The sequence below is a fragment of the Callospermophilus lateralis genome, chromosome 7 (genome assembly GCF_048772815.1).
Source record: "Callospermophilus lateralis isolate mCalLat2 chromosome 7, mCalLat2.hap1, whole genome shotgun sequence".
Classification (NCBI taxonomy): Eukaryota; Metazoa; Chordata; class Mammalia; order Rodentia; family Sciuridae; genus Callospermophilus; species Callospermophilus lateralis.
The window spans coordinates 4,096,298-4,118,283 of NC_135311.1; the positions used below are offsets into that span (position 1 = coordinate 4,096,298).

Sequence of the window (21,986 nt, forward strand, 5' to 3'; positions counted from 1 at the left end):
TGTTGTCCATAGCTAGAGGACTGACTTAAACCAGATCTATGCTGACCATAACTAGAAGACTGTCTTGAGTTGGACCCATGTTGGCCACAGCTGGGTGACTGTCCTGAGTGTGAGCCATGTTGTCCACTGCTAGAGGACTGGCCTAAGCCAGTTCCATGGTGACTAAAGCTAGAGGACTCTCCTGAACCAGACCCTTGTCCAACACTTGAAGACCCTCTTGAACCAGAACTGTGGTGCCTCTGCCTAGAAGACTGTCTTGATCCAGATGTGTGCTGGCCATAGCTGGGAGACTGACCTGAGCTGGACCCATGTTGGCCACAGCTGGATGACTGTCCTGAGTATGAGCCATGTTGTCCACTACTAGAGGACTGACCTAAGCCAGTTGCATGGTAACTAAAGCCAGAAGACTCTCCTGAGCCAGACCCTTGTCTAACACTTGAAGACCCTCCTGAACCAGAACTGTGGTAGCTCTGCCTAGAAGTTTGGCTTGATCCGGATCTGTGCTGGCCACAGCTGGAAGATTGACTTAACCTAGACCCATGGTGTCCATAGGTGGCAGACTGACCTGAGCTGGACCCATGTTGGCCACAGGTAGATGACTGTCCTGAGTATGAGCCATGTTGTCCACTGCTAGAGGACTGGCCTAAGCCAGTTCCTTGGTGACTAAAGCTAGAGGACTCTCCTGAACCAGTCCCTTGTCCAAAAATTGAAGACCCTCCTGAACCAGAACTGTGGTGCCTCTGCCTAGAAGTTTGACTTGATCCAGATCTGTGCTGGCCACAGCTGGAAGACTGACTTAACCCAGACCCATGCTGTCCATATGTGGCAGACTGACCTGAGCTGGACCCATGTTGGCCACAGGTGGATGACTGTCCTGAGTATGAGCCATGTTGTCCACTACTAGAGGACTGGCCTAAGCCAGTTCCATGGTGACTAAAGCTAGAGGATTCTCCTGAGCCAGTCCCTTGTCCAAAACTTGAAGACCGTCCTGAACCAGAACTGTGGTACCTCTGCCTAGAAGATTGTCTAGATCCAGATGTGTGCTGGCCATAGCTGGGAGACTGAGCTGAGCTGGACCCATGTTGTTCACAGCTTGATGACTGTCCTGAGTATGAGCCATGTTGTCCACTACTCGAGGATTGACTTGTGCCAGACCCATGTTGATTAAAGCCAGAAGACTCTTCTGAGCCAGAACCTTGTCCAAAACGTGAAGACCTTCCTGAACCAGAACTGTGGTGCCTCTGCCTAGAAGATTGTCTTGATCCAGATCTGTGCTGGCCAGAGCTGGAAGACTGACTTAACCCAGACCCATGCTGTCCATAGGTGGCAGACTGACCTGAGCTGGACCCATGTTGGCCACAGGTAGATGACTGTCCTGAGTATGAGCCATGTTGTCCACTACTAGAGGACTGGCCTAAGCCAGTTCCATGGTGACTAAAGCTAGAGGACTCTCCTGAACCAGTCCCTTGTCCAAAAATTGAAGACCCTCCTGTACCAGAACTGTGGTGCCTCTGCCTAGATGTTTGACTTGATCCAGATCTGTGCTGGCCACAGCTGGAAGATTGACTTAACCTAGACCCATGCTGTCCATAGGTGGCAGACTGACCTGAGCTGGACCCATGTTGGCCACAGGTAGATGACTGTCCTGAGTATGAGCCATGTTGTCCACTACTAGAGGACTGGCCTAAGCCAGTTCCTTGGTGACTAAAGCTACAGGACTCTCCTGAACCAGTCCCTTGTCCAAAAATTGAAGACCCTCCTGAACCAGAACTGTGGTGCCTCTGCCTAGAAGTTTGACTTGATCCAGATCTGTGCTGGCCACAGCTGGAAGACTGACTTAACCCAGACCCATGCTGTCCATATGTGGCAGACTGACCTGAGCTGGACCCATGTTGGCCACAGGTGGATGACTGTCCTGAGTATGAGCCATGTTGTCCACTACTAGAGGACTGGCCTAAGCCAGTTCCATGGTGACTAAAGCTAGAGGATTCTCCTGAGCCAGTCCCTTGTCCAAAACTTGAAGACCGTCCTGAACCAGAACTGTGGTACCTCTGCCTAGAAGATTGTCTAGATCCAGATGTGTGCTGGCCATAGCTGGGAGACTGAGCTGAGCTGGACCCATGTTGTTCACAGCTTGATGACTGTCCTGAGTATGAGCCATGTTGTCCACTACTCGAGGATTGACTTGTGCCAGACCCATGTTGATTAAAGCCAGAAGACTCTTCTGAGCCAGAACCTTGTCCAAAACGTGAAGACCTTCCTGAACCAGAACTGTGGTGCCTCTGCCTAGAAGATTGTCTTGATCCAGATCTGTGCTGGCCACAGCTGGAAGATTGACTTAACCTAGACCCATGCTGTCCATAGGTGGCAGACTGACCTGAGCTGGACCCATGTTGGCCACAGGTGGATGACTGTCCTGAGTATGAGCCATGTTGTCCACTGCTAGAGGACTGGCCTAAGCCAGTTCCATGGTGACTAAAGCTAGAGGACTCTCCTGAACCAGTCCCTTGTCCAAAAATTGAAGACCCTCCTGAACCAGAACTGTGGTGCCTCTGCCTAGAAGTTTGACTTGATCCAGATCTGTGCTGGCCACAGCTGGAAGACTGACTTAACCCAGACCCATGCTGTCCATATGTGGCAGACTGACCTGAGCTGGACCCATGTTGGCCACAGGTGGATGACTGTCCTGAGTATGAGCCATGTTGTCCACTACTAGAGGACTGGCCTAAGCCAGTTCCATGGTGACTAAAGCTAGAGGATTCTCCTGAGCCAGTCCCTTGTCCAAAACTTGAAGACCGTCCTGAACCAGAACTGTGGTACCTCTGCCTAGAAGATTGTCTAGATCCAGATGTGTGCTGGCCATAGCTGGGAGACTGAGCTGAGCTGGACCCATGTTGTTCACAGCTTGATGACTGTCCTGAGTATGAGCCATGTTGTCCACTACTCGAGGATTGACTTGTGCCAGACCCATGTTGATTAAAGCCAGAAGACTCTTCTGAGCCAGAACCTTGTCCAAAACGTGAAGACCTTCCTGAACCAGAACTGTGGTGCCTCTGCCTAGAAGATTGTCTTGATCCAGATCTGTGCTGGCCAGAGCTGGAAGATTGACTTAACCCAGACCCATGCTGTCCATAGTTGGCAGACTGACCTGAGCTGGACCCATGTTGGCCACAGGTAGATGACTGTCCTGAGTATGAGCCATGTTGTCCACTACTAGAGGACTGGCCTAAGCCAGTTCCATGGTGACTAAAGCTAGAGGACTCTCCTGAACCAGTCCCTTGTCCAAAACTTGAAGACCCTCCTGAACCAGAACTGTGGTGCCTCTGCCTAGATGTTTGACTTGATCCAGATCTGTGCTGGCCACAGCTGGAAGACTGACTTAACCCAAACCCATGCTGTCCATAGGTGGCAGTCTGAGCTGAGCTGGACCCATGTTGGCCACAGCTGGATGACTGTCCTGAGTATGAGCCATGCTGTCCACTACTAAAGGACTGGCCTAAGCCAGTTCCATGGTGACTAAAGCTAGAGGACTCTCCTGAACCAGACCCTTGTCCAAAATTTGAAGACCCTCCTGAACCAGAACTGTGGTACCTCTGCCTAGAAGTTTGACGTGATCCAGATCTATGCTGGCCACAGCTGGAAGACTGACTTAACCCAGACCCATGCTGTCCATAGGTGGCAGACTGACCAGAGTTGGACCCATGTTGGCCACAGCTGGGTGACTGTCCTGAGTGTGAGCCATGTTGTCCACTACTAGAGGACTGGCCTAAGCCAGTTCCATGGTGACTAAAGCTAGAGGACTCTCCTGAACCAGTCCCTTGTCCAAAACTTGAAGACCCTCCTGAACCAGAACTGTGGTGCCTCTGCCGAGAAGACTGTCTTGATCCAGATGTGTGCTGGCCATAGCTGGGAGACTGACCTGAGCTGGACCCATGTTGACCATAGCGGGATGACTGTCCTGAGTATGAGCCATGTTGTCCACTACTAGAGGATTGACCTAAGCCAGACCCATATTGATTAAAGCCAGAAGACTCTCCTGAGCCAGACCCTTGTCCAACACTTGAAGACCCTCCTGAACCAGAATTGTGGTAGCTCTGCCTAGAAGTTTGGCTTGATCCGGATCTGTGCTGGCCACAGCTGGAAGACTGACTTAACCCAGACCCATGCTGTCCATAGGTGGCAGACTGACCTGAGCTGGACCCATGTTGGCCACAGGTAGATGACTGTCCTGAGTATGAGCCATGTTGTCCACTACTAGAGGACTGGCCTAAGCCAGTTCCATGGTGACTAAAGCTAGAGGACTCTCCTGAACCAGTCCCTTGTCCAAAACTTGAAGACCCTCCTGAACTAGAACTGTGGTGCCTCTGCCTAGAAGTTTGACTTGATCCAGATCTGTGCTGGCCACAGCTGGAAGACTGACTTAACCCAGACCCATGCTGTCCATAGTTGGCAGACTGACCTGAGCTGGACCCATGTTGACCATAGCGGGATGACTGTCCTGAGTATGAGCCATGTTGTCCACTACTAGAGGATTGACCTAAGCCAGACCCATATTGATTAAAGCCAGAAGACTCTCCTGAGCCAGACCCTTGTCCAACACTTGAAGACCCTCCTGAACCAGAATTGTGGTAGCTCTGCCTAGAAGTTTGGCTTGATCCGGATCTGTGCTGGCCACAGCTGGAAGACTGACTTAACCCAGACCCATGCTGTCCATAGGTGGCAGACTGACCTGAGCTGGACCCATGTTGGCGACAGGTGGATGACTGTCCTGAGTATGAGCCATGTTGTCCACTACTTGAGGACTGGCCTAAGCCAGTTCCATGGTGACTAAAGCTAGAGGATTCTCCTGAGCCAGTCCCTTGTCCAAAACTTGAAGACCTTCCTGAACCAGAACTGTGGTACCTCTGCCTAGAAGATTGTCTAGATCCAGATGTGTGCTGGCCATAGCTGGGAGACTGAGCTGAGCTGGACCCATGTTGTTCACAGCTTGATGACTGTCCTGAGTATGAGCCATGTTGTCCACTACTCGAGGATTGACTTGTGCCAGACCCATGTTGATTAAAGCCAGAAGTCTCTTCTGAGCCAGAACCTTGTCCAAAACGTGAAGACCTTCCTGAACCAGAACTGTGGTGCCTCTGCCTAGAAGATTGTCTTGATCCAGATCTGTGCTGGCCACAGCTGGAAGACTGACTTAACCCAGACCCATGCTGTCCATAGTTGGCAGACTGACCTGAGCTGGACCCATGTTGGCCATAGCTGGATGACTGTCCTGAGTATGAGCCATGTTGTCCACTACTAGAGGACTGGCCTAAGCCAGTTCCATGGTGACTAAAGCTAGAGGACTCTCCTGAACCAGTCCCTTGTCCAAAAATTGAAGACCCTCCTGAACCAGAACTGTGGTGCCTCTGCCTAGAAGTTTGACTTGATCCAGATCTGTGCTGGCCACAGCTGGAAGACTGACTTAACCCAGACCCATGCTGTCCATAGGTGGCAGACTGACCTGAGCTGGACCCATGTTGGCCACAGGTGGATGACTGTCCTGAGTATGAGCCATGTTGTCCACTACTAGAGGACTGTCCTAAGCCAGTTCCATGGTGACTAAAGCTAGAAGACTCTCCTGAACCAGTCCCTTGTCCAAAACTTGAAGACCCTCCTGAACTAGAACTGTGGTGCCTCTGCCTAGAAGTTTGGCTTGATCCAGATCTGTGCTGGCCATAGCTGGGAGACTGACTTAACCCAGACCCATGCTGTCCATAGCTGGTAGACTGACCTGAACTGGACCCATGTTGGCCACAGCTGGATGACTGTCCTGAGTATGAGCCATGTTGTCCAGTACTGGAGGACTGCTCTAAGCCAGTTCCATGGTGACTGAAGCTAGAGGACTCTCCTGAACCGGATCCTTGTCCAAAACTTGAAGACCCTCCTGAGCCAGAACTTTGGTGCCTCTGCCTAGAGGATTGTCTTGATCCAGATGTGTGCTGGCCATAGCTGGGAGACTGAGCTGAGCTGGACCCATGTTGTTCACAACTTGATGACTCACCTGAGTATGAGCCATGTTGTCCACTACTAGAGGACTGGCCTAAGCCAGTTCCATGTTGATTAAATGGAAAAGACTCTCCAGATGCAGACTCTTGTTGAGCAGAACCAGAAGACTCACTTAACCCACATCCATGCTGACCGTAACTAGCAGATTGACCTGAGGTAGACTCATGGTGTTTCTGACTAGAACATAGGCTTGAGCCACTTCCATATTTTCCATAATTAGAGGATTGGCCTGATCCAGAGCTATGCGTTTGTCTTGTAGAACTCCCCGACTGACAGCCTGAATTGGATTCATGGTATTTTTCCTTGGAAGAAATGCTGGATCCATACCCACGTTGTTCATAGTCAGAAGACTCTCCAGATCCAGTCTCTAGGTGACCGTGGCTAGTATGCTTTCCCAAGCAAGACCTCTCGTGACCAAAGACAGAGGTCTGACCTGTGCCAGAGCCATGCTTTTGTCTTCTGTCACTTTCTGATGAATGAGTATAGCTGCTTCTGTGTTTTCTCTGAGTAGAGGACCGATAGGAGCTTGATCGATTTTTGTCACTGCTTATGGACTTGCCTGATGCAGACCTATATTCTTCATTGCTTGAGGACTGTCTTGATCCAGAACCATATTTTTGTTGTTGCCTGTATTCTGATATACCACTTGAGCTTGATCTAGGTTGCCTTTGACTAGAAGAATGACTAAAGCTAGAGCCCTGTTTTTCATATCGTGATGACTGATCTAAATCAGATCCATCTTGTTCACAACTTGATGATTTGCCTGAATTAGATCCCTGATTTTGTTTTTCCCAACTCCTTGACTCAGTTGAGTTGGATGTATGTCTTCTTTTACTAGGGGGATGACCTGAGCTTGACCTATATTTTCCATGACTGGAAGACTCACTTGAACTGGAATAGTATCCTTGTTCTTCACAGTTACCTGATTGAGATTCTACATTTGGTTCATGCCATCTCTGTTGAGAGAGCTGGCCTGAGCTAGACTCATTAGCATAATCAGAATGGTCATTTGAGTTTGACCCGTCGTCTTGTCCTTCATAACTCCCTGAGCTGAGTCCATGATGCTTCCTACCAGAGGACAGGCCTGATTTCTTATTATGTTGTTTATTCCCTAAAAATTCTTTTGGGTTGGCTCTTTCTTGCTGATGAGTACCATGCTTATTGTTTTCACTGTGCTCAAAGTGGCTTGAACTTGACTCTTTCCTTTCCCCAGAGCTTTGCCAGTGCCCAGAATTAGGCAAAATTCCTTGTTCCTTCAATTTTCTGGATGTGAACCTAGGCCTGTGTTTAATGTTTCCTCTGGAGCTCTTGGAATAGGAATCATTCTCTTCTGCACTTGAACTTGAATAATTGGAAGAGGATTCTTGCCATTTGTCTTTCTCTTCTTCTGTTTCACTCTGTTCCTCTTGGTGCTGGTGACTGTGATCTCTCTGCTTCGACCCTGAAGCTTGGCAGTAATCTTTGCCAATGATTTTATTACAAGCCTTAGTCAGCTTGAATATCATCAGAAGATATTCAGTAAAATCCACTTTGTTGTTGTGGTCTTGATCCAGACTTTGCATGATGATATCTACAGTGTCTGGATCATTTGGATTCTGTATAGGAACAAGGTACAGAGGGCAGCTCTGTCAGTATGGACTACACACTCAGTTAACCAATTGAAGGAAAACTGTAGAAATGTGAGTGGTTGGCATATTTAGGTGGAGCTCAATCATGTAGTCCTTTGGGCTAGATTACTCCCAAAGAGAAAGGAATATGCAATGAATAATGCAGAGAGAAATAGTTAGAAAGGGATACAACTGAAAGATGAAAGGAAACAATTATTGTTGGTAGAAGAATGGTCAAATAGGAACATTTTGGATTCCCATATTAATCATATGTGGCTTTTCTTTATATGTCAAATTTAATAGTTAACTAATTAATTTATTCATTCAATCTGCCTAGCATTGTTTTATATGAGGAAATAAAGCAGTGAACAAGCTTGGATCTGACAAAATGAAATTTAAAGTTAAGTGGGTCAGATACACCAACTTATAATTTATTGTAATAAAATTTCTATGAGTAGTATCAGAGGGTAACCACTCAGAATCCAAGAAAGGTTAAAGAGAGGATGTGTTGCCTTTTGAAGGAAGAATTAAAATAAGCCAAATGAAGGGATAGAAAGGAAAGAAGAGGGTGCAAAAGATTCTTCCAGGCAGAGGGAATGATTTGAACAAAGGGCTAGAGGTGAGAGAAGGTATGGCTCATTCAAGGAACTGAAAGGAAATCCAGATTGCTAGATTTAGAGTTTGAGGACTCAAGAGATGTGACTAGAGAGATATCAGGTCTAGTTTATAACTTTTAAGCCATGTTAAGAAGTTTAGGACTTTGATTATGAGCAGATGGGAGCTGTTGGAGGATTTTGAGTATCAAATGTTGAGATTGGAAGTAGGAAATGGCTTGAACTAGGGGACTAAGAATAGTGATGGAGAGAAATGGGCTGTTTTAAAATCTGTAGATGAACTAGATGGAGGATGGAAGGTGGTGCTGCCTGCTGAGGATGAGGAAATGAAGAATGGCACCAGGTTTCTACCTTGGGCAAAAAGAAGGAGGAATGAGTTTAGAACGGAAGACGATGAGATTCATATCTGACACCTGTAATTTAAAACATCTAAAGAATTCCAAATAACAATATTCAGTAGGCAGTTAAATTTAAGGAGCTGAAACTGAAGAGCTAAATTTAAATTCCCAACCAACTTATTTCTAAAACTGACAATTTTAAAGTGGTGCGCATTCTTTTTAGTGATTTAGGAGTACAAATGTTCTGAATTTAGAGGCCTTATGGTACCAGAATCTTAGAAATGAGCAGTGGTCTAGACATTTTAAAATGAAAAGACAAAGGGAAGGAGATGCATGTCAACTACTTTGCAATTTTTCTGAGAACCATAGGTAGGACATTTTAATATAGGATATTACACCATAGATAGGACATCTAAAAATCTATGTATGTTTTCTGTTGTTATGTTAAGGTCTGTAAACAAGTCAGATTGGCACCTGTTATTTTGCCAGAGAAATGTTAAAGTCTGTAAACAAGTCTGGATGGCGCCTGGCCAAATGCCAGAGGGAGTGGTTTGTAAAGTAACAAAAGCAAGCCATTAAGTGTGGAGATTCCTTATTGGTTGACTGCTGTATCTATTTTATGCTAATTAGATAAGCTATGTAAAATGTTTAAATACCACTCCTGTCCTACAATAAACGGCTTCCACTCCTCCTGCATCAACGTACACAAGTCACCCCCCCCCCATTATTAAGTGACTTTGGTCATGTTATGGAAAGCATATGGTTCAACTTTTGATGGTACCTCAATCCTACCAAACCTAGTTCATTATTACCACGTAGGGTGAATTCTCTAGGATGTTTGGCATATATGACAAAAAGGCAGGAAGTGATGAAGAAGAGAACTGCTAGAAAATTCAGTCCTAGCATGGAGTTCTTACCTTCAGAATTTGGTGAAACTCATTTTCCAAGAGTTCTTTCAGCTCTGCCTTGTTTAACGTGTCACAGTCCCCATGTTGGGTGGTGTATTGGTAGAAAACATCAATGACAGTGACAATGCCTTGTAGGAGTTTAGACATCTTTTTTTTTTTTTTCAAATTTAAGTTAACCTAAGGGAGGAAAAATATTATTATTATTCTTTCTTATTTAAACATATAAATAGGTCCAATTATTTTAGTAATTATCAGCCGTGATTAATTTTATCCTGTTGTAATCAAGAACTAATCCAGAATTGAGCAACTTGTTCAAGCCATGTAGTAAGAGAGTGATGAAATCAGGAACACAATCCATATCTTATTTCCCTTCCTGAATGAATCTAGGAGCAAAGACTTTCTGTTTTGGACTCTCTGCTTTTAGTAAAGAATATGAGCTTTGTTCTGGAGCTATAGAAATTCTGTGTGCCAATTCTTTCACTTACTAGTTTTTTTTTTGTTTTGTTTTGTTTTTTTTGTGTGTGTGTGTGGTGCTGGGGATTGAACCTTGGGTCTTGTGCATATGAGGCAAGCACTCTACCAACTGAGCTATATCCCATCCCTTATTTTTTTTTTTTAAATCGGTCTTAGTCATCACACTTTAAGAGACAAATCTATCATCTATATGGTGTACCTAACTACAGCTAAGGAGCTTCTGTAGCTGAACTGGACCCTCAAGACATCTAGACAAGGGAAAGTAGACATAGTGGGCAATGCCAACCACAGGCCTAGGTAATAAGTAGCTGGAGTGTCTGCTATCAGATTTAGTTTTTGTTTTTATTCTTCAAGCAGTCACTGACCTTAGGCCATACTGGTTGTACAACAGAGAGAAAAAGCTCAGTAGTAAAAGAAACAACCAATCTAATAGATAACTAGATTCCCATGATCTTAATGAAAGATGTCAAAGAAATGAGATACTATTATATAGAGTTTAGTTGTTGCTTCATTTTCCTTCTCAATAAAGTTAACTTATACCAAAGTTCCTAATAGTATACTAAAAAGAAGACTGGTATCCAGTGCCTCTTTGCCTTAAAATTTATCCTGGACTTTCATATATTTATAGTTCTAAGTACCCGTGAGTAGAAGAACTTAATCCCTGCTCACTTACCTAGTGCACCAGAGGAACAATAGGATGGAGATTGAAGTAGCTTGCAGGGTGCTTCTAGTTTGGGGATAGAGGCCCTTTTATAATGAAAATAATGGTCATCTTAGGGAGGAGCTGCACTCTTTGAGATGTCCTAATTCACTCCTAAACAAGTCCTGCTCCTTCTCCATCTCCACCTCCCAGATGATTACCTTCTTACTTCCTTACATGTTCACCTGAGATTGCAATAGCAGTTCCCAAATCTGGGCTAGTATCAGCCCCACCTGCCAAAATGTCAGGACACTTTGCAGAAAGGCCTCTGTATATTCACCCAACTATGTAGCACAGTGCATTGACAACAACAAAAAATTGTGCAGACTTTAATGGAAGTTGGATGGAGTATGTGCAGGTACATCAGGGACCAAATGTCAAAGAATCATGGAATTAAATGTTCAAAAGGAACCTTAAAGATCATCTAGGGGCTGGGGTTGTAGCTCAGTGGCAAAGCACTTGCCTTCGATGTGTGAGGCACTGGGTTTGATCCTCAGCATCACATAAAAATAAATAAACAAAAATAAAGATATTGTGTCCATCTATAGCTAAAAAAATATTTAAAAATATCATCTAGTCATACTCCCATTCTAAGCTAAATTTTCTTATATGAGGTTCTCAGTCAGGGTGTTATCCATGATTTTATTATTACCTCTTGGAATGGATAATGGCTGTAGAGGCTCTCCTTTTCATCTGTTTAACTGACTCAGTTTATTTGACATTAGTGACTATTCATCATTATAGCTTTCATTTGAACAGCCATATAACCTTAGGAAGAAAGGCATGTTCTCAAGCACAGTGTTTAAAATCCCTCATGATCTGGGTTGTGTCTTGTCTCCAACCTCCATTTTCTTTTCTCCAGATTCCCCTTTTTTGTTCCACTTGTAATTAACTATTTCCACTTTCCTGAATGTACTATATTACTTAATATTTTTTATTAGAATACCTTTTCTCATTATCTGCCTAATGAAATATTAATTCTTCAATCTACTTTAGCCCCTACCCTGTAGAAAATTTTTCTTGGATTACTCAAGAAAGAGGTATAAATGATAAATTTGTTCATAATTTTGTAGTTATATTAGTTACACTATATTGTAATCTTTAAAATTATCTTATTATGCAGTTGATATAAATTATAAAAATTAGAAAACATTTTGATAAGTGAAGAAAAGAAAATTAAAATATCTGTAAATATACTAGCCAGAAATAGCTACTATTAATTATTTGGCTCACTTTTAATTATTTGATTAATTATTTTTTCACACATACATATTTGTTTATGTGCTTTTGTACCTTCCAGACTATGTGCTTCTTGAGAACAGGGAATGGGCATTATTTATCCTAGTATTACTTAGAGACCCAATGTATTACTTGGTACATAAAGGTGTCCAATTAATGTCAGTTTGTGTTGAACTGAAAGAGGAGCAATTTCTTGACTAATAGTCCTCTATGTTGACCAATTTCTACTTTTTCACAGCCTGCTCTTTCCTTATCTCAGAAGACATGATTTCACCTGAATATAAATGGAATCTTAGCCTTGGTAATCAATGAATGGCTCTTTGCTTATCCCTGAAGGCAATGCTCTGCATTTTATCCATTGTGAATGTATAACACAAATTTTAACTAAAGATGAGTGAAGTTACATAGATTTAAAACTTATTTGTGCAATATGGTCATCAGAGTTTGAGAAGGAGCGGAAGAAACTATTGGCAAATGATAATTACAGGATTTCAAATTCTATCATCATTAGGCTATGTGTTTTCTTCTAAGAACTACCCAGAGGGAGGTAGAGTCAGTATTCATTCTGTAGTCTGTTTCCTTTGGATGCTTGATTTGGGCCAGGTTGTCATGCTTCATCAGAGCAATGACCTTTTTAAAGGTGTGACCAAGACTGTAGGAGTGAAGGGGAGGTGGAATTTGCTGAGCAAAGACTAATTTCCTTGAGGAGTGAGCTGTTGTCTCAGAGAGAGGAAAGGGGTTGCAAGTAAAGACTGCCAGGTGAACATGCCCTTGATATCAGCATTCTCCTAAATGAGGAGATCAACAACCTTTTTCTATAGAGACTAGCTAATAAATATTGATAGGATTTGTGGGCCAGATGGTCTTTCTTGCAACTACTCAACTAACTCTGCTGTTACAGCATGAAAACAGCCATAGACCATATATGAGTGTGAGTGTGTTTCAATAAAACTTATTTATGGAAATTGATCTTTGAATTTTATACAATTTAACATGTCATATATTTTTCAACCAGCTACAGATGTAGAGAACATTCTTAGCTTATGGCCTAAAGTTGATGATAAGTTTGAGATAGCTTACTACTTTCTGCTCCTTTATTTACTTTTCAGGAAGATTCTTTAGGAGATGAGAATCTCACGGGTAAGAGAAGGACTGGAAAGTGTGGAACATCAAAGACACTCGTTTTTTTGAGAGGTAAAAGGGCACATATCTGTGAATATTGGCATGTGGGGTAGTAGGTTTATGATTTCTCTGGTATGTATTCCACAGTTTACAGGGTTGGCATGAAGAGTTTCCCATCATAAGTTAGGTTAGTGGTTTTTCCCTGTCAAAACATTTGGCTTTATGAGAAAATATTTCTTTGGTATGTTTGACGCTCAAGATTTTTCAGTGCCTCCTTTCCATGTGTTGGCAGAAAAAGGGAAATTATGCTTTTTTGCCAACCACAGCGCTCTGCGTGCTGATGTACATCATTTCATTAATCTTCATAACAATTTCATGACTTAGGTACTATTACCTCCATTTTGCACATGAGAAAACTGAGGCTCAGAGAAAATGTATAATTTGTTTCGTGGAGAAGAGAAGATTCAAACTTACCTGCTTCTTTCTAGGAATATCCAGGTTCTCATGCCATCTTTGAATACTCACTGTTTCCTGATTGTGTGGATGGCAGAATGATGTGCCTATAACACCATCTGCTGAGTCTAAGGGAAATTCTACATATATTTTTTTCTTCTTTGCTCTTTCTGTCCTTTCCCCCACATCTTCCATGTTACTTCTGAGAGTTCTTTGTAGCTTAGGCCCTATGAAAACACAGACACACAAACACTCACACTCACACTCACACACACACACACACACACACACACACTTACTATGATGGTCATGATTAAAAGACAGTGTATACTTGTCTTCCTTGGCATTCTCATGTGTTACGTTTAAATTTTAATAATATTATATTAAAAAATTTTTTATTGTTTGGGGATCAATTACAGTGTTAAGCTATATGAAACTTCAATTTTGAAGTTTCTACCCAATTTGATCTTACATATCACTGTTACAGATATATATTAGGTTGGATCTTATCATCAGATCACTGTGACCAATTAAAATATCTTAGAGTTATAGATAGAACTTCTAAGGCTCTTGTTTCAGACATAGAAATTGCTAATAACAATCTATAGATTTTTATAAATGCATTTTACTTTTTCTGTTCAATTACCCAACTTTATGAATGATAAGACTGGAAAATGAACCAAACAGGCAGAGAATTAAGGATGGAGCGTTGGAGAACAAAACATCCATGTGCAGGCTGTAGTAGAGAACCCCCCAAAAAGCCTGAAAGGGTACAAAATCGTATTATAAAGGTTTGAAGTATAAATGGAAGTAGGGGAGTTAGAGATAGAGATTCTCATGGCAGGATCCTTGATTTTCTTCTGTATTGGGTTCTGAGGATCACTGGGCAGATTCATAATGTTGATTGGTAGTTCTGTGACCTATATGAGACCCCGAATGTCTGAACCTAGCCATAAGTAGATTCATATTGTTTTCTTGAATTGGACTTGTGCCATCCATGTGTTGGTTCTGACTCTGATCTTCCCATTGTCTTTCACTACCACTGTCTTGACTAATACTGGGTTTCTGATGTTTTCTTGTTGTGGATTCAGTCTGTATAGATGATTGTCTATGAGATGACCTAGATTGTCCATAAATAGACTCATATTTCTCTTGTATTGGGATTATATTCTCTATGAGTAGACCCAGATTGCCTATGAGTAGATATCTACCCTTGATAGAATCTTGGGCTGTCTTCTGATTTCCCATGCTGAAGTAATCTCTTTGTCTTGTGCTAGATCAAACTCCCTATGGCCATGCCATGCCTAGACTTATCAGGGAAGAAAATGACTCTGTTTCTCTGTCTTTTGATTTTCCTTTTGGGTCTGAACTGATTATAACTAGATCCTCTTTGTCTACTTATGTTGGTCTCAGTCTGTGTAAATGATTGTGTGTGAGTAGACTGTGAGTATTCATAGCTCTTATTTGCCCATGGCTAAATTGTATACTTTTGGTGCTGGATTTTGGCTATCCATGTGTAGGTCCAGATTGCCTTCCAATGTATATCTGTTTTTGATAAGAGTCTGAATGTCTAGACCCGTCTTCTGACTCTTGTGTCTCAGCTCTCTATACTCTGACTCAGTCTATCCATGGATGATGAATTTCTACACAAATTTCCTATACTACTATCACTACTATAATTGGATCTTCAGTGTGTGTATATACTTGATCCAAAACTTATAGATACAGATTATCTCCAAGAAGATATGGAATACCTAGAACAATTTCCTGGTTGTTCATAAAAGTTACATGTTATATTGAACTCAGATTCTCCTTGACTGGATCCATAATATCCATGGATTATTGTCTGGCCATGTTAACATCCTGACTGCCTAGAAAAGGCTTCTCACTTTCTGTGGCTATCATCCTGACTTCCTCCTGTGTTGAACCAGGGTTGCTTATGATAATGTTCAGATGATCATTGGTGAAAGGTGTCAGTCTATGTTAGTCTTCCTGATTGTCATTCACCATCACTATACTGACTACAACTGAATGCCTGTTTGCTGCTTACACCAGTAACAGATTATGTGGATATAGATCCTGAATGTTCACTGCTATCTCTTATCTATGGTTAGATTCTGTCTCTCTTTTCTGCTGGAACAGACTTTTCATGGGTTAATACTTATTCTTCATCTGAGTTTCCTGATTGTCCTTCATCAGCCTGCTATAAGTGGATTCTTGTCTACTTGTACTGGCTTGAGACTGTGTTGGTAATGACTATCTAGGAGCAGACTCCAAGCATCCGTAGTTATCTTCTGTGTCTTTGTGTTTTACTGGACTCAGATTCTCCATGATTAGACCCAAACTATCCATGAATTTATGTCTGACCATTTTAAGACAGAATGAATCATCCAGAGCTGTCTTCTATCTGTTCATGGCTGGCTCTTTCTTTCTGGTGTTGGGTTCTGATCAGCTGTGTATAGATTCAGACTGACCATTAGTGGATATCTGGCTCTAAAAAGACCTAGAATTGAAAGTGATAGAGATTTTCTTAAGTTTCTGTAAGTGGATTTTTTTCCTTTTTTCCTCCGTCTTGTGCTAGAGCCCATCTGTCTTTGTTCATACTCAGACTGCCCATTGGTTGATTCTGACTGTCTCCTTCTGTCCACAGTTTGTATTTTGTCATCATTGTCCTGATTATAACTGAATCCTTGACATGTGCTTATAGTGAATCCAGAATGTGTTAATAATACTTGTCTGTAACTTTACCCTTAAGATTCGGTGCTGCCTTTTGATTGTCTATAAGTGAACCCATTTCTTTCCCTTGTGTCTAATACAGGCTATTCATTGGAAGATATGGGTTGCCTCTGAGTAGTGACAATCTTTATGCGTTCCTGGCCTAAGTTTTGACTGTTTGTGGCTAGAACCATCTTTTTCATTATGCTGGATCCATATTGCCCATATTCATATAGAGCTTGTCCATGAGAAAAGAGTGACTAGCTATCTTAGTCTCCTGATTGCCCTTTATCATTAAACTGAGTACAATTAGATTTCTGCTGTCTACGCTACTGCTGATTTTATTCTGATCCTAGCCATCTTACACCTGGATTATTTCTAGAAGGTTTATAATTAGCTTTTTCCTACATCTAAGGTCTCTCCACACCAGTCTTTTTCCTACACCCCTGCTGGATTCATTTTCCAATAAACAAGTGTTATTATCTCGCCTGCCTTAAATCTCCTTTGCCTATAGAATATATTCCAAATATCTGAAGTTGGCATAAAAACCTCAAAATCAGGCATGAATCTTTTTTTTTTTTTTTTTTAAGCCTCCTTCCCTACCACTTGTCTCTTATGGGATTTGTTCCTTTGAATGGTACCAACCATCCTTGATCACTTATGGCCTAATATCTTTGTAAATGTTATTTTCTCTATAATTTTCTTCTCCATTAGACAAATTGTCTTATATATTCTGTAAGATCTGGCTGGAAATGTCTTCTCTTTTATAATACTCTCTCTGACTTCTCCTGCAATTCAAGTCATTCCCTCTAGTGAAATCAACTTGCATCTACGTAGGGTTCTCCTGTAGCACTTGTCATACATTATAATTGTTTGATCATATGTCTGTCAGTCAACAGTCCCCATCCCCAGACCCTCATATCCATGCCAGTAAGATATGGTTAATAGATATTCTATGAGAAATAATTTATAATGGTTTGGGAACTGTAGGGAAGTAATAGACTATCTTATTGGATCCACAATGTATGATAGCCTATTAAAGGCTCTGACTCTGAAAAGCTCTGTAATATCTGAGACTCTGTGTCTTACTGGAGTTTCTTAAATGTTTTAAACACTGGAATCCTTTTTCCATAATTTTTTTAATACATTGCCTGGAGCCATCCATGAACTGTGTGTGAACAAAAGCGATGTTGAAATCATTAGGCCGGAAAGTCTCCTCAGGAACTCCCAGTAGCAACCCTGCTGGTTTGAGAATGTCTGTTTCATGTAGTGTCCTGCCTAGCTCCATCTCAAGTTCAGCACAGCACCAGAGATGGAGTGACCCGCTTAAGCCACACAGCCTCCGGAGATGGGTACGGCTTGCTAAAATGCTAATCAGTCCGTTTACTGCAAGACCTCTGCCACACTAAGAACCAAGCACTGAACCAAGACTCTTCCCGCTGAAACATTATCTCTGCCTTTGATTTATTCCCCCTTAAATAAGAATCAGGGGCCCTTTTTCAGTTGTTCAGTTCCAGCTCCTGTCAGAACTGGAAGACCCATCAGACGCTCCCCTTTTATATCTAATTTTTGGCTCTGACTTTATTTCTTACTGATTATTTCAGACTTTTTATTTCCCAGATGACTCACACCTCCTGAGCAGGAATCTACCCTGTCCAGGTGTTGGTCATCCTGATAATACATTATAATTACACATAATAGTGGGATTTGTTGTTACATATTCATGCATGCATGCCACATAACAATATAATTTGCTCAATATTGTTCCCCAGAATTTCCCCTGGAACTCTTCTTTTTGAAGAACATTAGTTTTTAGTTAAGGAACTCAGTAGGGGAAATGCTACTGTGTATCAGATATTGCCTGAACACACACATGCACAAAACGATGAACATAAATCCATGTTTTTGCTTTCTTGTCAGCATCATTAGCTTCTCTTACATTTCACTTCTCCTTATTTATCTCTTCAGAGACTTTTACTATTTAATGATACTGGCAATCTTGTTGGAAATTTATGGTAATGACCCTCAAGGGACTGATACTCAGGATATAGCCCTTACAACAAATAAGTTTTTGAATGTTGTTAATTCATAGGTTATTAACAGTTTGCAGGATAGTTATTATTTTGAAAGGCTATTTCCTTGATTGTATGTAAATTACCATTTTAACCAGTGACTTGAATGACAATGTGAATCAATGACAGATAGGTTGTATTATGAGATTCAGGATGAATGAAGATTTGTGGTGTAGAGAGAGAGAGAAAGACAGAAGAGAGACAGAATAGTTTAAATAAGCCAGCCATATTATATGATATCCAAAAAGTCCATGTAATTTTTTTACTGCATTTATAAAAGTATGGTGTCTAGATGTAGGGGTGGTCTGTGGTATTCTTTTTATATTCTATACTAGTTAAAACCTTACTTGAATTATGTGTTCAGTGCTGTTGCTACTTTGAAAGAGGGTTGTAGACAATTTGAAGCATGCTTACTGTGGATATCAAAAAAGTGAGAATAAATACCATGGATTACCTAGCAGGTACAGAGAAGAAATATATAAGAGTTAAGAATGCAAGATACATATAGTCCCAGATTCCTGTACTAGTGAAAAGGTTGGCCTTGGTCAGGCACAGCTGGATGCACTATTGCTTATAGTTTAGGAGGGGAGTTGACTGCTCTATACAGTATTTATGAAGGGTTTGGGAGTGGACAAACATCATTTGGCAAAGTAAAGAGATTGATTCTGCAATCAAAGTTATAGTCCTTTGATGTGAGAAATATCCTGTTTAAGGCAAATCACTTGGAAAGACTGAAGATCATTAGTCTGAGGGCCTGAAATAAATTAGTTTGGCCAGTGGCTTTTTTGTGGAGACAAGAGAATTAGTTAATTGTAGTTACACAGAATCACCAGCTTATTTGTGTTTTGTATTTGTATTTCTTGCCTTGGTATAGCCTGGGGGAGGATAGTTAAGCAATAGGAGATAATTTAACAGTAGAAAAAAATATTTTAGAGCCGAGAACTTCTATATAACCAGAATAATCACTGAGATACATACAGCTTCAGAATTCCTTCAAGTATGGCCTTATGTCACCAATGATGTACTTTTATGTTGAAGCCATAGATTCCTTGATTAATTCTAATCTTCTGGTCATGAAAACTTGCTGGATCTCTTCATCAGTATTTTGCTTCTTAGCATCCCTGAATAGTGACTAGCTTTCATAGTTTCTTGTAGTTTCCCAGGGATTGTCTCTATTTTAAAATTTACCAAACAACTTGGGACAATCTCCCTAGGCTGGGTCATGCATTTCTTAAGCTTATCCCTAGTAGTGGTAAGCACAGCAGCAAAATTATGTATAATAGACCCTTTGAGTCTTAATTATTTCAGGGTGAATTCCCTTCTCCCCTGGAATTCTTCACAAAGGGTTAGGAGTATTGTTTGTGCTCTTCAAAACTTTTAATCCATATTCCCTGGAATTTGACTCTTCTTCTACTTTTCACTGTTTCTTTGTTGAGACCCATTAGTACTCATGCAGAGTATTTTATCACTCAAAATAAGTAGCACTGAATTAATTGGTAGTGTGGGTATGTTTCCACTGATACTTGAATTTTTATTTTATAATTCTTAATAAAAGTCTTTTTGAGGTAAATTTATATGATGGGATTGACTTAAATAAAACCATTGTTATAGGGTGACTGCTTAGAAAACACACAAAGACCAAATTTGAAACAAATTAAAGAATTTTATTTTTTCTGTCTTTTCCTGGCTGGGGATGCTTCTGCTGAGCCCAAGTGACCTTCTGATAGAAGTGTGCCAGGCTGTCTGTGGTTCCAATATTTAAGGAAGAAAACCAAACCCTATAGAATGTGTGAATTCCAAGCAAGCAGGTTATAAGGACTGAAAAAAAGCAGTTAGCAGAGTAGAATCAGACAACCACATCCTGGGTTCAAGCACAGTTGAGGTTGTACAGCCTGGGTTAGAGTACATTTGCAGGTATATGAAGCACAGAAAAACAATTTTTTAGTACTTCTTAAAAATAGCTTATATTGGAGCTGGGGCTGTGGCTCAGTGGTAGAGTGCTCATCTACCATGTGTGAAGCACTGTGTTCAGTGTTCAGCAGCACATAAAAATATATAAACAAAGGTATCCATCTACAACTAAAAAAAGAAATCTTTTTTTTTCCATATTTTTTATTGTTTCCTTATAGTTGTACATAATGGTGGGATTCATTGTTACATATTCGTACATGTACAATATAACAATATAATTTGACCAAATATCATTCTCCAATATTTCCCCCATTCCCTTCCCTCCTCCCTCCTTGGGTATCCACTATTCTGTTGATCTACCCTTTGATTTTCATGAGATTCATTCCCGCCATCTTTCTTTTACCTTAAAAAAAGAAATCTTAACAACAACAACAGCTTATATAACAGTTTCACATAGGACCCATAAAGATGGAGTCACTATTGGCTATACTTACTATTTTATTCATCTGTATTTTCTAATCTGTAACCTATAACTTAATCTTAACTCAAACCATAACACCATCATTGTTATGTTAGTCTCCTTATTAGGCCATAAACCATCTTGGAACAATGTCACCTGTAAAGGCTTTGGAATTTGGCCCACTAACCATTTGAATTTGCCTCTGGCCCTTTCATTTCCAGTCACTGACTTGGAGCTCTGACTCTGATTTCTTATGCTTCAAGTGAGGATAATAATGCCTATTTTAAAGGCTATTAACCTATTACATAAGCTAATTGTGTTAATTATCTGGCATGTACCTAAAATTTTAGTTATATTGAAATGTATATCTATTATTATTTTATACTTCTCCAAGTTTGTTATCCTAATTTGGTTGCTTAATTGGGTGAATTTCTATACTTGTTTCTCTTTCTAATAAGGAAATGTTTGTGAGTGTAAATGTCTTTTTCTGGATGAGGGTCCTATGGAGTAGGACTCCTTTCTAAACTACTTAATACCATGATACATTTTCATGTCTTTTTTTTTTTTTTTTTGGTATGGGGATTGAACTCCAGCCCTATTTTGTATTTTATTTAGAGTCAGAGTCTCATAGAGTTGCTTAGTGCTTCGCTAAATTGTTGAGGTTGGCTTTGAGTGATCCTCCTCCCTTAGCCTACTCCTTATAGGCTGGGATTCCAGGTATGCGCCACTGCACCTGGCCCTTTTCATGTCTTTTAAAAGATAGAGCACAATTTCAGATAATTATGACTTGTGAGATTAATACCTCTAAATATTGCCATTTGCTTTTTGATTTCTTCTGTATTTTCAGACCTTATGGATGAAAACCTTACAGGAAAAACAGCAAAAGAATTAGGCACTTTATAAGAAGAAACATGAGGATGAAAGTGGCAACTCAGAATTTAAAAATCTAAAAAGTTGTATTCATCCTTTTCTTTTTTTTGTCCCTGGCTGACTTCAGCCATAATGTGTTCTGTGCTTTCATTCTTTCAAATTAATGTGATCTGCCATCTAAAGTCACTTCATAAATATTTTGTGTGGCTTCATTTGGGAGACATACTTAGAGACTTCTCTGGGATTTTGGAGGCCTACTTACAGAAACTTTTCAGCAGAGAGGATTGTATATTTGTGGCCCATGTTTTTTCCTAGATGCAGAGCCCAGGATGTGGACCTTGCTTTGCAGCTTAAGCCCTAATCTTTTTTCCCGCCTTTTCTTAGTTATAGCCTGTGGTTATTTTCTTCTTTTCCATTAAGGCCTTCAATTGTCAGGGTTCCCAAGTCTAATTCCCAGG

At 41.1% G+C, this 21,986-nt stretch overlaps 1 protein-coding gene across 1 annotated transcript; it reads right to left on the reverse strand.

Annotated features, from left to right (window-relative positions):
- Nucleotides 1–2,725: 2,725 nt before the first annotated feature.
- Nucleotides 2,726–9,659, reverse strand: Hrnr (hornerin). The gene is made up of 6 exons (XM_077109907.1): nucleotides 9,522–9,659; nucleotides 5,743–7,640; nucleotides 4,996–5,664; nucleotides 3,868–4,965; nucleotides 3,149–3,792; nucleotides 2,726–3,096 (listed from the first exon to the last, which is right to left on the reverse strand). Exons 1-6 carry the CDS (start codon nucleotides 9,657–9,659, stop codon nucleotides 2,726–2,728), a joined length of 4,818 nt encoding a protein of 1,605 aa, XP_076966022.1.
- Nucleotides 9,660–21,986: the final 12,327 nt, after the last annotated feature.

What these genes read in the sequence shown, in the direction of transcription:
- Hrnr (XM_077109907.1), bottom strand. Translation starts at nt 9,659, where the DNA reads ATGTCTAAACTCCTACAAGGCATTGTCACTGTCATTGATGTTTTCTAC. An exon ending in AGTTTCACCAAATTCTGAAG is followed by an intron (nt 7,641 to 9,521) that starts GTAAGAACTCCA and finishes GTTCCTATACAG; the next exon opens with AATCCAAATGATCCAGACAC. An exon ending in CCAACATGGGTCCAGCTCAG is followed by an intron (nt 3,097 to 3,148) that starts GTCAGTCTGCCA and finishes TCAATCTTCCAG; the next exon opens with CTCTGGCCAGCACAGATCTG.